The sequence below is a fragment of the Pinus tabuliformis genome, chromosome J, assembly GCF_031772625.1.
Source record: "Pinus tabuliformis cultivar Carrire ecotype Pingquan chromosome J, CPIR1, whole genome shotgun sequence".
In the NCBI taxonomy this organism is placed as follows: domain Eukaryota; kingdom Viridiplantae; phylum Streptophyta; class Pinopsida; order Pinales; family Pinaceae; genus Pinus; species Pinus tabuliformis.
Window position 1 is genome coordinate 1,548,512,858 of NC_142295.1, and position 15,728 is coordinate 1,548,528,585.

The 15,728-nt window shown below is 36.4% G+C and overlaps 1 protein-coding gene across 1 annotated transcript; it reads left to right on the forward strand.

Annotated features, from left to right (window-relative positions):
- Positions 1–537: 537 nt before the first annotated feature.
- On the forward strand, positions 538–14,976 carry LOC149233404 (uncharacterized). The gene is made up of 2 exons (XM_089382186.1): positions 538–1,228; positions 14,864–14,976. The coding sequence occupies exons 1-2, from the start codon at positions 538–540 to the stop codon at positions 14,974–14,976; spliced, it is 804 nt and encodes a 267-aa protein (XP_089238312.1).
- The last annotated feature ends 752 nt before the right edge of the window (positions 14,977–15,728 follow it).

Consider the following 15,728-nt stretch of genomic DNA (forward strand, 5'->3'; position numbering starts at 1 on the left):
GACCTGCTGAGGAATGTAGAGGCATCCCGTATGTCTGGAAGTATTCACCACATCATATCATCCACCCTGATTGCTCTAATCCCAAAAAAGGATGAAGCGGAATCTTTTCATGATTTCAGGCCGATATCATTATGCAATATCTCTTTCAAAATCATTTCCAAAATCATTGCGGAGAGATTGAAACTGACGTTGGCCTCTTTCCTCTCCAAGGACCAACATGCTTTTTTGAAGGGATGCAACATTTTGGATGCTGTTGCTATCAATCAGGAAAGATTATTTTCAATGATATCAAGGAAGATGGACGCAGCCATTCTTAAAGTTGATTTGTAGAAAGCCTACGATTGTTTGGATTGGGGATTCTTGAGGTGTTTGCTGGCTAAAATCGGACTAAACTCTCAATCCATTGATTGGATCATGTCTTGTGTAGAAAATGTCCATTATTCGGTGCTTATTAATGGAATTCCTTCTCCTTTTTTTCCTGCGGAAAGGGGACTTCGCCAGGGATGCCCCCTTTCGCCTCTCTTATTTATTCTAGCTATGAACACTCTCAGTCTACAGATCAATAAAGCCGTGGCCGAAAAGCGATGCAAGCCGGTTACGATATGCAGGGATATCTATTTATCTCACAATCTTTTTGTTGATGACGTGCTCATCTTCGCCATGCTGTGCAGGGCTTCCTGGATCTACCTCAATGACATTCTTAATAGATTCCAGCGGGCCACTGGGTTATATATTAACAAAGGAAAACCTTCCCTTTACCATAATGATACAAACATGGAAATGGTGATCTGGATTGTCGACATGCTTGGTATTGTTTCGAAATCAATTAAAGAAGGCGTGAAATATCTGGGATTTCAATTAAAGGCCAAAGGCTACTCCAGTGCGGATTGGCAATGGGTACTGGAAAGATTCTATAAAAAAATCTCAACCTGGGAACACAGGGCTCTTTCTCTGGCAGGGAGATTTATTCTATCACAGTCAGTTTTAGTGCAATTAGCTGTTTATTGGGCTCATATTTTTTTCCTTCCAGCCAACATTATTCATAAGATGAATAAATTGTTGGCAAATTTTATATGGGGTGGAAGTTCCAGTCAGAGTAAAATCCACTTGTCGAAGCTGGAGAAGATCTCTCAGCCAAAGAAGCTTGGCGGATGGGGCTTGCTTGACATGCAATCTTTTGGCAGAGCGCTATTATGCAAATCGCTGTCGAGAGGCATCTATGGAGAAGGTTTGTGGAGTCTAACTATTAGAAAGAAATATCTGCAAGATAAAGATCTGGAATTTTGGTATAGGAGGGGATCAATCGGAGTTAGCAAAGGTTCTGCTATATGGCTTAGTCTTAGGAAAGTCCAACAATACTTCTTGGAGCACCTGAGTTGGAACCTTTTCTCTGGCAACCAAATCTACATCGGCATAGACTCCATCGTGGCCGGGCGCGATCGTGTTTTCTTCCTTGAAAATCTTATTCTTTTTTTTCATATGAATGGTATTTTCACGTGGCATAAACTAATTTCTTCTTGGAGCGGCCCTATCCCCTTGTGGAAAGACGCACATGATCTTCACTTTCCTGTCTCGCTTCTTCCAGAATGGAAATCAGTTAAAGATGCTCTTTGTAGTATGGGAATCCATCGCTCTGGAACAATGGACCAGCTTATATGGATTGTTCCAAATGCAAAGTCGCATGCTAGTGTTAAAGACATATATGCTGACATGATTTATTCCAAGGCTTCAATCTCCTGCTCTATATTCCCCCAAAGCTTCTGGAAATTGGGATGCCCTCTTAAAATGATCTTGTTCTCGTGGCTGGTCTTCAACAACCGCAATTTGTCATGGGACAATCTGAGGAAGAGGTGCTGGCATGGTCCGAGTAGATGTTCTATGTGTGAAGCTGCGGAGGAATCCAACCTTCATATGTTCTTCCAATGCGGCTCCTCCCTACAGATCTGGTATGAATTGTCTCTGCTTTATGGTTTTCCTCATGTTGCTTTTGTTTCAGTCCAGGTTGCTTTTCAATGGTGGTGCGCGCAAAAAGATTCTTGACACTCTCTATTTATCATAGTCTTATGGAGCTTATGGAAATGGAGGAATGCCATGATCTTCCAAGACTCAAAAGAGCCTCTAATGTCATCCATGCATCATATTTTTTCCACTCACGATATGTTGCCTGTTAAAAAGCACAAGATGAAATTGCATCGCAATAAAGAGGTGGCAGATCCTCTCAATTGTATGCCCTGTGCTTTCTTTGATGGGGCCGAGCAGAACAATATTTGTGGATGTGGGGTCCACGTAATCATGGACGAGAAGCTGCAATATTTTTTTATCTTGGAATGGGGGGAGTGGTACAAACAGCTTGGCTGAGGCAAGGGCTCTTGCAGGACTGCTTGCCTTCTGTGTGTTTTTTGAGATTCAGAACATTTCAATATTCAGTGACTCTAAATCCATGATTGACCATGTTAAGGGAGCCTGCCACATCAGTTGTTCTCATTTATCAGGGTGGATGGATAGGATTATGTATTTCTGGAATAATATGGAACAGTGCTCAATCAACCACATCCTCCGATCCCAAAATGTTCAAGATGACCGTCTGTTGAAGGAAGGACTGTCTTTAGAGCCTAGTTCTTGGTCTTTGATGATTTTTGATGTTGACCGTTCTTGCTTCATCCAGGACTTTTCCATCCCTAGACTATGATCTGATCTTTTTGTTCTTCCTCAACCATACTAGCTTCTCAGATTCTCTTTTTGTTATAAGTATTTAGTCATCTGTTGATCCTTGCATTTGTAAAGACTGTTTCTGCTCTGATTTTGATATGATGTTGTTCTGATCTCCTTAGGGAGGTCCTATATCTATAAGTTTTGAGTTTCATATGCTTGCAAGGACGCTAGTTTTCACCCTTGCTGTCTCTTATATGTACTCTTTATATTGACTCAAAATAATACTATGAAGATTTTTTCTCTCTGAAAAAAGAAGCTTAGGAAACAACAGAATTGTGAAGTTTCATTATTATTATGCTTTGTAGCTAAGTTATTCTACACACATGGGAGCAAACTAAGTCAAAGAATCCTGTAGAAATGTGAATTGATAGGTTCGTCAATCATAGCTAAGTTATGATTCAAGTGTTTTCTTCAGATTTTTTTTCCCTCTGAGATCACTTGAATTTCCAAAATTCCCAATATTTTGATTCAAGCTTCTTCTTTTTATTTTTTTCTGTGACACATCCCAAATTCTCAAAATTGCAGTTTTCGGAATATATTGATCAAATTCCACTTGTATTTGCCAAAAATAAGGAGATTCTAATAATTGCAGAATATGATGCTCATATTCCAGTTGTGTTTAAAAAAAATGGGCGATTTGATTAATCGTTAGACTGCTTATTTCCGTAAGATAGGCTCAAAATTTTGATCAATCTCACACGAGCAATTAATTTAGCATCGCATTTATAGCTAAAAATATCAGCATTTCACCGGAATAGATCGATTTTAACAAGAAATGATGGGCTAATGACACAGGTTAACAAATCTAAATGGATGGAAGTAAATTAATTTGATCAAATTGGAAATAATATTACAGCTTCTAAATGGTTTGACTATGCAAGACAACTCTATGAGCAGGTTCCCAAGGTTGATCCCCCCCCCTGGTCAACACTGATACTGAACTCTTCACAGTACAAGAGGTAGAGATGGGTATCAAGAAGTTGGGTATTGGAAAAGCAAAAGAATTAGCTGAACTCAAAGAACAATATCTAAAGTGGGGCTCAAAGATTCTTGCACCTCACATTACAAAAATCTTCAATAACATCATACAACAAGGACTCCCCACAGATTGGACAACTAGTCTAGCGATACCTCTTTTCAAGAGTGGTGACATCAATAATCCCTCCAATTATAGGACCATTATGATAAACCCTTTGTTTGCAAAGCTATTTGGAAGCATGCTAGAAAACTAAATTAGCAAGTGGGTAGAAGAAAGAGATAAGCGTGCTAAAGGGCAAGAAAGTTTTAGACCTAAACATTCCACAGTTGATCATTGTATAACTTTAAGGCACACCACTGAAAAAGTTTGGGAGAAAAAGGAGGAAGTATAACAATGCAAACTCTAGAGTCAAACTCGTAAACTAAGGTTAAATCTAATTTACCATCTAGTGTGTCAAAACTATAACCTTGGGCTAGGTAGCATCGAGTTGGCTCAATCAAGTTAATCACAACCATCATGATGAGATATACATTATTGGATATACAATATTATCTCGACCTATATATATTATGTTCCCTTATGACCCAAGTTCAAATACCAATGGATCTACATGGGTTGTATTAGAGTATAATTAAGACAAAGCATTGATGGGGATAGATATTGTGTGCCCCACAATGACCCAAGTTCAAATACCAACGGATGTACATAGGTTGTATTATAGTAGAATTAAGACAAATTTATGTTGTTCATGTACGTGGTTGTTCTTGTTGTACAGGAAATGGAGTTTCACTTTTACTCATCTAAATAAAAGATGATGCACTTGATTATTATTATTATTCTCAATGGACCATCTTTAGTGTCAAAGTTGTAAAATTTTGGACCAACATGTACATTTCTACAACACTCCTTTAAGAACAATTCCTCAATCTTTCCATGATTCAAGTTTCAACATGAATTCTAACTTGGCCATGAGCTTCCCAACATGACACTAGCATGGGGCATGGTTCATCATTTCAGTTTAACATAAGATAAAAGTGCCAATATGTTCCCTATAGATCATACATGAAACCATCCTAAGCCCCTTACCCATCTCAAACAACATTTAAAGTTCTGATAATGAAATGCCCAACTCACAATTCTAAAAAAACAAGGCAATTGTAATAATATTTTTATATCTCCGACCCTGGTCAGAGTTTATTTTAGCTAAACAAAACCCATAAATATGAAATTCATCTAACTAATTTCCCATGACCCTACCCTAATCCCTTTCGGTAACCAATCTATACTCACTTCAAAATACAGGATCACACTGACCAAAGAATCCATCATAGCATTGGCTTCAATTGGGTAATAGACGATATATTATAAAACTAGTAAATTTGCAGTTTATAGCTTCTCATAAAGCATTCTAACAACCAGTTTAGCATACTCAATATCTTCTTCTCCTCTTCCTCCTCCTGTTTGCCCCATTATATGTTGTGAAAGACAAGTCTGAAAAGTAAAAACCTTTAAAGGCAACAAAACAGAGGCATTATATATTACATAACATACATAAATCTTGAGGAAAGAGTAGTTGGACTCTAGGACCTCGGTGGAGATGGCTCTTGCGCCTTGGAGAAATCTGAGTGTGACTACACTACGTGGCGAAGAAAAGACATCTAGCTAAGCTTGACACACTGGGGCAAGGTCTTTAAACACTTCATGCTTATGCATAAGTTGTGAATAGTGGGTTCGCCTCATGGCACTTGTGTTGGAGACTTATGCAAACCTTATATGCATGCATTCAGAAATGGGTTGCTTTCGTGGCGAGATGATCTTCCCAAATCTTCTACTCCTTCAGTGTACCTTTGCACCTTTAGGAGCAATTGCTAGTATTATCATTCTTGGAAAAAATCATGTCATTGTCTCACATAGGTTTAAGGGCATTGGTGCATAATGTTACTATGTACCTGGAAATAGGCTAGAATATTTTAAAAGAAATATTAACCATTTTTCTAAAACATTGTAGTTGTTAAACTCAAAAAACTTAACCAAACCCATTTTTAATGCACCATAATTATTAGTGTGATTATGGTGCACCTAATATGGTGTATTTATCTGAATATGGTACACTGATATTAAAATCACAAGAAGAGTTGATAATTTTTTTTTTAAACTTATTGGACTAGCCAATGAATGAAGTAGTGTGTTGAACAAAATTATGGTTCATCTAATATGGTGTATTTATATGAATGCGGTACACTGATATTAAAACCACAATAATAGTTGATAAAACATTTAAAAACTTATTGGACTAGCCAATGAATGAAATATTTGTAATAATGTTCCTTTCTATTAGGGTAGGAATTTCAAATCTGAAACATCTGTCAAATTTGACAATTTATGTAACTCTAGTGCCAGTTTTGATAATTTTAACAAAGAATGTTGACAGGTGAGAAAAAATTGTGACTGTATTTGACAGACAAAACACCTCGTGATGCGCAATTTTCCCTTCAAATTCTATCCCTGCCTTCCACTAAGAGAAGTGAAGCACACTATAGGTGTCAATACACTAATTCAATTGTAGCATGCTAGTAATAATGTGTCTATCGATAATTGCTTAATCAATTAGTTTTACATATGTTTTATGCAAAAATAAAATAAAATAAGTTCAATATTTATGATTATTATATTGGTAGATTGTTCTTAACGATATTTCAAAGGAGATTGTTCTTTGACACACATTAGTATTTCACATAAGCGATGTTATTATACATTGCAATTTTATGAAGATATATTATGTTGTCATCATTTGCGTTGATTATTAATAGAAGCAAGGAGACCCTTCCCTACCATTAGAGCTTGTCATTGGCTTCTTCTTTATTCCAACAATAGCTTGTCCTTAAGAAAATAACTATGTGCCTTATTAAGGATATTCAAAGTTGAGATTAAAGGGAAATATTATGTAATGCCATCTTCCTTTGATCATTTTCTCAATCCTCTAGTCAACATTAAAGGGGAATGTTAAAATGTATAATGCAACATTTCTTAGTTACACTACACTAACTAATTGAAGTATTATATTAATAGACTCACAGAATTCAAAGAAATGAAAGTAGCTAAGGAGAAAGAAAAACAGGTATCTACTAAAACCAAAACAAAGGGAAATGAGCAAAAAAAGGAATCATATAACAGATTGGCTACTATATCTACTATATCTCCTCAAGCATTAGTAACACCAATTTCTACTAAGATTCCTTGGGAAGCACTATTGTTTAAGCCATTTTGTGAGTTAGAGTCAATTGCAAATACTATTCCTTCTTTGACATTTATAATTTTAATACTCAAATAAAATTAGTTATCCGAAGAAAAAAGAAAAGAAAACATGATTCTTTGGAGACTGTATCTAAATTCAGTTGGTAGGTTCAGGGAGACGTAAAAGAAAAATCTCAGGAATATTCCCAAGCTTTAGGATATTTAGTCAATTACAATCAGTGTCCTTTGAATGATCTTGCATATTCAAATGATGACAATTTAAAAATAAATAAAGTTTTGGAGGAAAATTTGAAGAAGGAAAAATGATTTTTTCAATGAAGAAAACTTGCACCAAAATTTTGCTACTTTAATTTAAGGATTTATTGTAGAAAGAGAAAATGTGCATAAGAATTTTCAGAAACAATTGGAACAAGCAAATGCAAATCATGAACAAGAGATTCAGGAATTGAGAAAATTACATAAAGATCAAACCTGTATATGGAAGGAAGAAGCAGAAAAACAATTCTTCCATTATTGTCACAGCTTTGGAACTTGAAATTGAATGTGTTAATATCAAGTGAATGAGAATCACAAGGCAACAAAGAGTATCAACATTTTCAAAGATCAAGCTTTATAAATTTGTCTAATTTTAAGGAATAATCAATCAAACTTCTACAAAAAAATGGATAAAATCTCAATATTTTATCAAGAAATTACATATTTAAGTGAAAGAAATGATTCATTGGTAGAAGAAGACAAATCAATTAAAAACAAGTTTATGTCTATTTTTGACTGGTAAAATGAATTTTAATCTAGTGGAATTCCAAGAATTTCTAAGAGAAATAAAAGATTGATGCTTTCTTCCTTAAGTTGTAGGCAAAAAGAGGAAAAATAAATCAGAGCATGCATACAAACGACATATGAGCAATGTTTATCAATTTGGGAAAAAGGAACAAACTTTATAGAATAATTTGACCTATCAGGTGACAAGTCATTAAAGGAAGCAGTTCCAGGAGAATTAAAACAACCCACAGAAGATCTTGTTTCCAAGGACCAGCTAGAAATAAAAATTATTGTAGTTTGGAGACAACAAAGTTTCCAAAAAAAATTGCAATTGCCTTTTGAACAAATCAAGCTTATTGCCAAGTTTGAGGTCAAATATCAGAAGAAGAAGAAAAAGGTACAAGGATTAATTGCCAACTGCCAGATCAACATCAATCAATTTCCTTCCATTTATTTCTCCATACTGCACAAGATATATTCACACTGGGAAACTTATATCCAAGTACACGCACCTCACCTGCTACTTAGTATCAATTATGAAGACTCTGAAGATGAGAAGAAAATGCCTTCTTGCTTTCCAGATATCAATTGAACATACACATTTTTAGAATTTAGTATTTACTTTCAGAAAATATGTTGTTTTTCATTTCCAAGACCTATTTTATTTTATTATATTTTAGTATTTATAGATCTTTATGCATTGGTGCAAAGGGTCTTGAACCAGTGAAGACTACAAACTTGGATGTTTTTAATCAATTTTGAAACACAATCTTTTTTCAATACCATTTTCAGTGTTCATGTGTGATGACTTGTGGCATTTATGTCAGTACATGATTTTAATTACTTAATAAATGCATATTATTCTACTCTATGACTTATGTTGTTTGATTCTGAATGAATATTTGATAATTCTATTTAATATTGTTTATGACAATTTTGCAATTTACATATTTTTATAATTAGAAATTAAAAAATTATAGATTTACTTATTGCTAGTTCATCATTACAATATGGTACTCAAATGTAGGCACACTTTCTCTCCTCTAGGAGATAGAAATTTTTATTTATTTACTTTAAATTATGCATGTATAGATATTCCAGAAAATACTAAAAAATATGTATGAATAGTATCAAAGCCCGAAAATATTTTTGAAGTTTCTATTTAAATCTTCAGCCAAAACTTATCTGTTCAATCTTGTGAATTCAATTCCAATTAGGAATTTAAAATTCATGATATTATGCGTGGTGTTATGCTCATTTAAATCCTTTAATTTTTGGTATTTAGATTGGTTAAATGTTCATATAATGTGGATATTAGTACATGCATAATGTACAAGACTTTGGAGTAAGTGTTTGATGAATATAATCTCAAGAAAATATCTTTTGTTTATGTATTCCAGATATATATGTTAACATCAAGTAGTTCACAAATCCATTGCATTGAAAAACCTTTGTCCTCTATATGTCGATATGCATATGGCAGTAATAAGTTTATAGAATAATGTTGTGAATCATTGATACATTGCTCTCGTTCAATGTTTCTAGCATTCGGGTGTTGTTTTAAACAATTGGTAGTTGTATTGCCATTGCAAATGAAACAATTATAAAAAAACTTGTACAATTATTTTTCTCATATTAGACATATCAAAACATGGTCACACAACTGTACAAATAGACTCAAACAAACAGTCATCACCATCAATGATATTTTGTCCATAGATCTACAAGCCTTGTTCAAGTAAGATTTGCTTAATTGACAATATGTCATAGTGTCTAAGTGAGAATTGCTATGGTCAAATGCATGAGCCAATTGCTTGAGCTATTGAAGCTAGAATATCTATTGTGCTATGTAACAAGAGTGGACTAAAATTTCCACATACATAATTGTTATTATGTTGCAAAATATTATATTCATGGCCATTAATTTCTGGATTGACCTATAGATCTTAGCAAAATTTAAGTTCTATATAGGCAGTCAGACCTTTGTTACAAGTGGTATACAACCATACCAAACGAAAAAAAAAATATAATTGGAAATTTGATTGACCACATACTGACTTGTTGCAAGAGGATTTTTGCCACCTGTCAACAATTCCTTATGTAAATTGGATGCAAGCATATCAATTCTTGCAGTCATAATTGTGCCTTGATCCCTGTTCACATTGGTAATGCTTATAATATAGCAGACTCATCTATTTCTTGTTAAAATTTTTATCATTGTATATGGCACAGTAAAGTTAATATTCTTTTGAGCATTGTTGTACATGTTTCTTCAATAAGATACATTCCACTAGTTTTTGTTGCGCTATTGTTTCTTGTTATGTATGTGTATCATTATGTCCATGAAAACACTTATGCCTATAAGATGAATCACAACATGACAATAGATTCCATGTTGAGCCTTGGTTCCACTCTGAGTGTTCCCAAAATTCCAGCAGTTATTATACACAAAGCTAGCATAAGGAGTTGGTCAAATACTTGCACATTTTGTCAAAAACTTCTTTGTCAATTACTATGTTCTTATATTCATTTGTGTCAATTATTTAGCTCTGAATACAATTGCAATTAGTGAACTCAGAGTTATCAGATTGTTGTTCTAACAAAATAGGTCTTTTTAGAACATATGTTTATTTTCCAGCTCGAGCAGTGTTCATGAAAATTATTTTTCTAGAAGTTGAATACAAAGATAAACACAAAACAATGTGCATTGCTTGTCCACTTGAGATTTGTTTTATATTTAGCAATGTGTTTCCAAGTTTGCGAATAACTTCAATTTTGTTGTCTCAATAAGATATACGATTTTTCTCGAATTTGTTTGAATGAAATTGTCATGGACCAATCCACATTTTTCATATAAGGGCTGCAATATGTTGTTGCAACATAGGCATCTAAAATAGATTGATCTTCTGCGTTTCCTTGGTACACTGTGTTCTTGTATTCATTTGTCTCAAGGGTTTAGCTATGAATATAATTGTAACTAGAGAACTCTTCTTATTTAATCCTATTGATACCAAAGGGGAAAAATGAAGAAATGTATTGCTAGATATAAATGTAGACACAAACAGATAGGAAATGTGACCTTTGAGAATCAGTCATTGAAATTCTAGAAAGACTTTATAATGCCACATAACATATAAACTTATGAAATCAATAAATGACCTGAGAATCAAGAAAATAATTGTCAGTGTGCACACAGTAAAGTATTTGCATAGCCTGTTGGACAAAGGCAAATCTAGTCTTCTATATTTCTTTGTTCTATAATTTTTTGGTATGAAACTTATAATTTAAATATTCACAGAATAATTTGCATTCTTGTTCTTAGGTTTACAACATGTTTTTTTCTTTTCTTTTGTGCATCACAAATTGAATAAAAACAAGCAAGTTTACAACATGTTTTTTTCTTCTTTTGTGTATCACAAAATGAATAAAAACAAAAGCCTCAAACAATTTTTTTTTTCTTTTTTGAAGACTTAAGTCATAGCTCGGATCCAGAAAAAATTTGTAAAAAAAATACAACCTCTCGACTACGCGACCTTCCGACCACACGACTAACGACTCGAGTTGACTATGTTTTTTTTTAATAAATAATCATCCCAACCTTGTGAACTCAATATTGTTGGATTGTCAAACTACCCGACCTAATGAATCCACCCAACTATGGTCTAGTCCAAGCCACAATAGAATAAACGAATCATGAAACAAAACAAAAAATGTCGGATTGTCCGACCTCCCAACTATACGATCAACTCACAAAAAAAAACATGACAATACATATAGTAATCTTTTACTTTTGGTGCTTTGAGAATCAGTTATTGAAATTCACGAGAAAAACAACTTCAGAAATAAATACTGAACAAAAAACATGTACAATGCAGCAAACAATCAAATAGACACATTAAAACAATGTTTTTATGAAGTAGTTCACCCTTCCTAGTTTACATCTCCTTAGTCCAACTTCCATGGCTTAGGCCTCTGTATTAGATCAATGTGGAAAAATGATGTTTACAAAGCTCTATGGCTCCTGATACCTACACCAACGTGTTCAAAATGTCCAATTTAGCCAAAAATAACTATTGGATCTCTTAAAACTGACTCTGGATGCTCTTGGTATCACCCCCTTCCCTAGTGGCTCTAAGCTTCTTTGAACTTCCCTGTGGAAAACTCACTTGTAGAAGTTTTATATTGCCTTTGAAAACTATACCAATATCTTTAGAAGGTCAAAATCATCCAAAATTGACTATTCATTTTCCAAAATTGGTCAAAAATTGAGCAAGATATGCTTCATTTAATTTTTCCCTAGGAAACCCCGCTAACTCTAGAGAGACTCCAGTTAAGTCCACCAAGTTTGGTGGCGGTTCCGAATTTCGTGCCTCCGCCATAAATTCCACCAACTTTAATTATGGATTAATTAAGGCCAAACATGATTAGTGCACTAATCACGCTTAACTGTTAGTGTTGGCCCTTGGTTTTAAAAACTCGGTCATATGGTGAGGGGGTCGTCCCCGCGGGGCTAGCTCCCTCCTTCCCCCGCCGTCGGCGCTATACGCATTAAATACAAAATCGCGGCAAAGGTTTTCAACGTATCTTCAAGTGGTTTATTGGCAAGGCTTTGGAGTTGGGAGGGGGAGGTCACGGATTCAAACTTTCCTCTACCCATCCCTCATACATTTTGCAATACATGTTCGGACTTTGACCATTATTAAGATGCGCCATTCGAAAATTTCGTGGACTTTGGACTTTGATTAAACACATATGTGGATTTGTAATTTGTAATGTTTAATATATATACATATATATATATATATATATATATATATATATATATAGTAAATATAATATATAGTTAAAAACTATATAACATAAATAATAATTATATATAATATATAATAATATTTAAATAAAAACAAATTCAAATTCCAACTTAGGATAATTAGGCAATTTCATAGTCACATAACCAAACTTTAGAATCCAGAGGTGACACTTGTCACAACCCCATTGGGCGAAAACTGAAGAAGATTCCCCTTGCTAACTAGACTGCCATGTCATCATTTTGTCCTATTCTGCAATTTTTTTAGCTGTTTAGGAAAATGAACAACCGGCCTTTTCTCCTTCATCCGGACTCCGTTTTTGGTGAAACAAATTGCATTGCGATCGCATTGATGAGATAGACACAGTCGTATAGTTTTCGAGACAATATGAGAACTTTGTGTTGGGTAGCGGAGGCCCCGCGTAACGGTTTTGGGGCTTAAAGCCTATAAGTTAGGGTAATAATATTGTATATCTCCGAAACGCGCAGAGTACGAAATGTAATAGGTTGAGTCAAAGGGTTGTCTGCCCAGAAATAATATAGAATAATAGGAAGGAAGTCGGCCTAGAGCAAGGCTTTAAGGGTAGAAGGCAGTTCTAGTTTTTGGTTGATCTGGAATGTATGGGTTTGTGAAGGAAATAGTGGATCTGGGTCTGTAAGTCCGAGTTGGGTTGGATAGGAGTGGAATAGGCTCTGCAACTGTGTGTGCAGAGGCTGGGTAGAGTCCGCAGCTGTGTGCGCGGACCCCTGCAGCTGAGTGCATAGGGTGGGAAGTGGATTGTACTGAACAAAGATATCAATAAAGCTAAGTTGGTTCTGAAACACTGTGTTGATTATGAAATATTGTGGATCTGGTTAATTTCTGGTTTATGTATCTGTTTGATCTGTGCGCTTATGCTTATGTTCTAAGTTTATGCAAATCTATAACATTTCTAGGTGTGCGCACTGGTTATTTCTATTAAATGTTTTCTTAAAGACTGTAAGAAGTAGATCTGATCTATAACAAACTCATTAATAATAAGTATTAAGGAATTGCCTTGTTTTGGATCTACGTGGAAGTAGAAGTGGCGTGAGGCTACAGAACGGTTCGCAACCTCTCCAGACCACTTCAAGACATCCCAAGGGTGCGGAAACCTGGTTCCAACACCCTCCCATGCTACCTCGGGTGAGACCTTAGACCGCGCTCTGCGGGCTGTTTCCGAAAGGGCCGGTAGCTGCGGGATTTGTTTGGCTAATAACTCTTCCAAACCTGGGTCAGGGCCCAATAAGCCAACAAATGGTTCCGTTGTTGGGATCGAGATCGACCTAAGGGATGTCTGATGGTGAAATTTTGAAGCCTTACGAAGAAAGAGAGTGAATATTTATTGGATCGGGAGTGGTACGAGGTTGTAATAGGCTCTAGCATACCTGCGCGTAGACCAGGAGTTAAAAATGACAAGCGCAATCAAGTTGCCGGTATTCAAAGGAGCAAGAAGTGAAGATCTAGAGCAGTTTTGGTTTATAGTAAGGGCAGTGTGGGAAGCGTACGGAGTTACAGACAATAACATCAAAAAGGCTACTCTGGTTAGCGCGTTGCAGGACCACATGTTGAGATGGTATATAAAGCACTTGAGCGATCACCCGAATGCGGGAATAGCGGAGATCCAGGAGGCATTGAAAAAATAGTTTAGCCGGCCAAAATTAGAAACGCAGTCGATCATCGGGTTCAAGTAGATCGTGATGATTCCTGGTGAAACCCTGTGGGATCTAGATCAAATATTGAAAAGTACAATCCGCGAGGCGAACATGGACACTATCAGATGCGCAGCACTGCGTGTGGTTTGTGGCGTCATTGACACCACATTTGAGGACGACGTTGTCACAACAAAATATTTCAACCCAGGATAAAGCATTAGAGACAACGATGAGGTTGCATGAAACTCTAATACAGGATCCGGGGTTGGGAGTTCAACAAATCCACACGCAAATAAAAAACCTGTGTTTAGAAATGTAGAATTTAAAACAAGAAAAGGCACCCCACCCAGAAGCATGGGAAGAAGTGCAGTGCGTGAAATACAAAGGCCAGGATCACGATAAGGATCATTATCCGATATTCGCAAATTATTTGGCGGGGGGGGGGGACCAATGCAATTGTGACTAGAGGCATAGGTAGGACCAAGCATGGTGCCATCTCTCTGGTGCGCAATCTGTCAGGTGGGGGGAAAGCACACCACAGAGAACTGTCATTTACTGCAAAAGTTTACCCAGACCCCCCAGCAGTTATTTTGCAATTTTTGCAGATCGGTGGGCCACGATGAACAGAACTACCGGAGTTATGAATTATTGATGGATCAAACACCTACCTATAGGATGCAGACTGAGGTGTGAGGTCAGGATCCAGGCGCAGCGATGGCACGCGGTGGGTTCTAGGGGCGAGGACGAGGATGGGGAATGGGGCCAGGAAGGGGCCGCGGGTAGCTAATCTGTTATAACTGTGGCGGACCAGGACACTACGCGCAGGACTGTACCAACTCGACCAGAATATCGTGCCCTTACTGCAAGCAGTTCGATCATGAAATGATAGATTTCCCTACATTAATAGCATAGATATGTGAGAAGAGGGCAGCGCAACCTATGATGACGCAGAACGTTCAAATGATGAAGGCCAAATCACGTGAGGAATACCCCAACGTGAACATGGTGCTCAGAAGTGGCACGGCCACAAGGGAGGATAAGAGGAAAGTAACCAAGGACGATGCCGGGGTTCGCAAGGATACAGATCTGGAAGCTGGGAAGAGCTTCACGGAGGTCTCTACCCCAGGGATTAAGGATCAATCCATGTCGAAAAGAGATCCATTGATGCTAACTACCTTTTTAGAGACATGAATGAAATTGCTTCGCGACAATAGGACAATTAAAGGATTACAAGAATTGATAACTAGGTGCACAGGGTCAGGTGAACCTCGCGTGGTCCAAAAATTGGGAAAAAATGCTTCATGGAGTGGGCGGGAAATGCGATTAACGACACAGATTGGCGACTATGAGATGGATCAGATCATTCTGGACTTGGGCTCAGATGCAAATGTACTACCTAAACAGACTTGGGAGCGCATGGGCAAGCCCACACTACAATGGTCTCCTATTCAATTGCGGATGGCAAACCAACAGAAGATCCTACCCATGGGAAGACTACAAGGAATTACAGTAGATATAGAAGGCGCGAGCACCCAAATG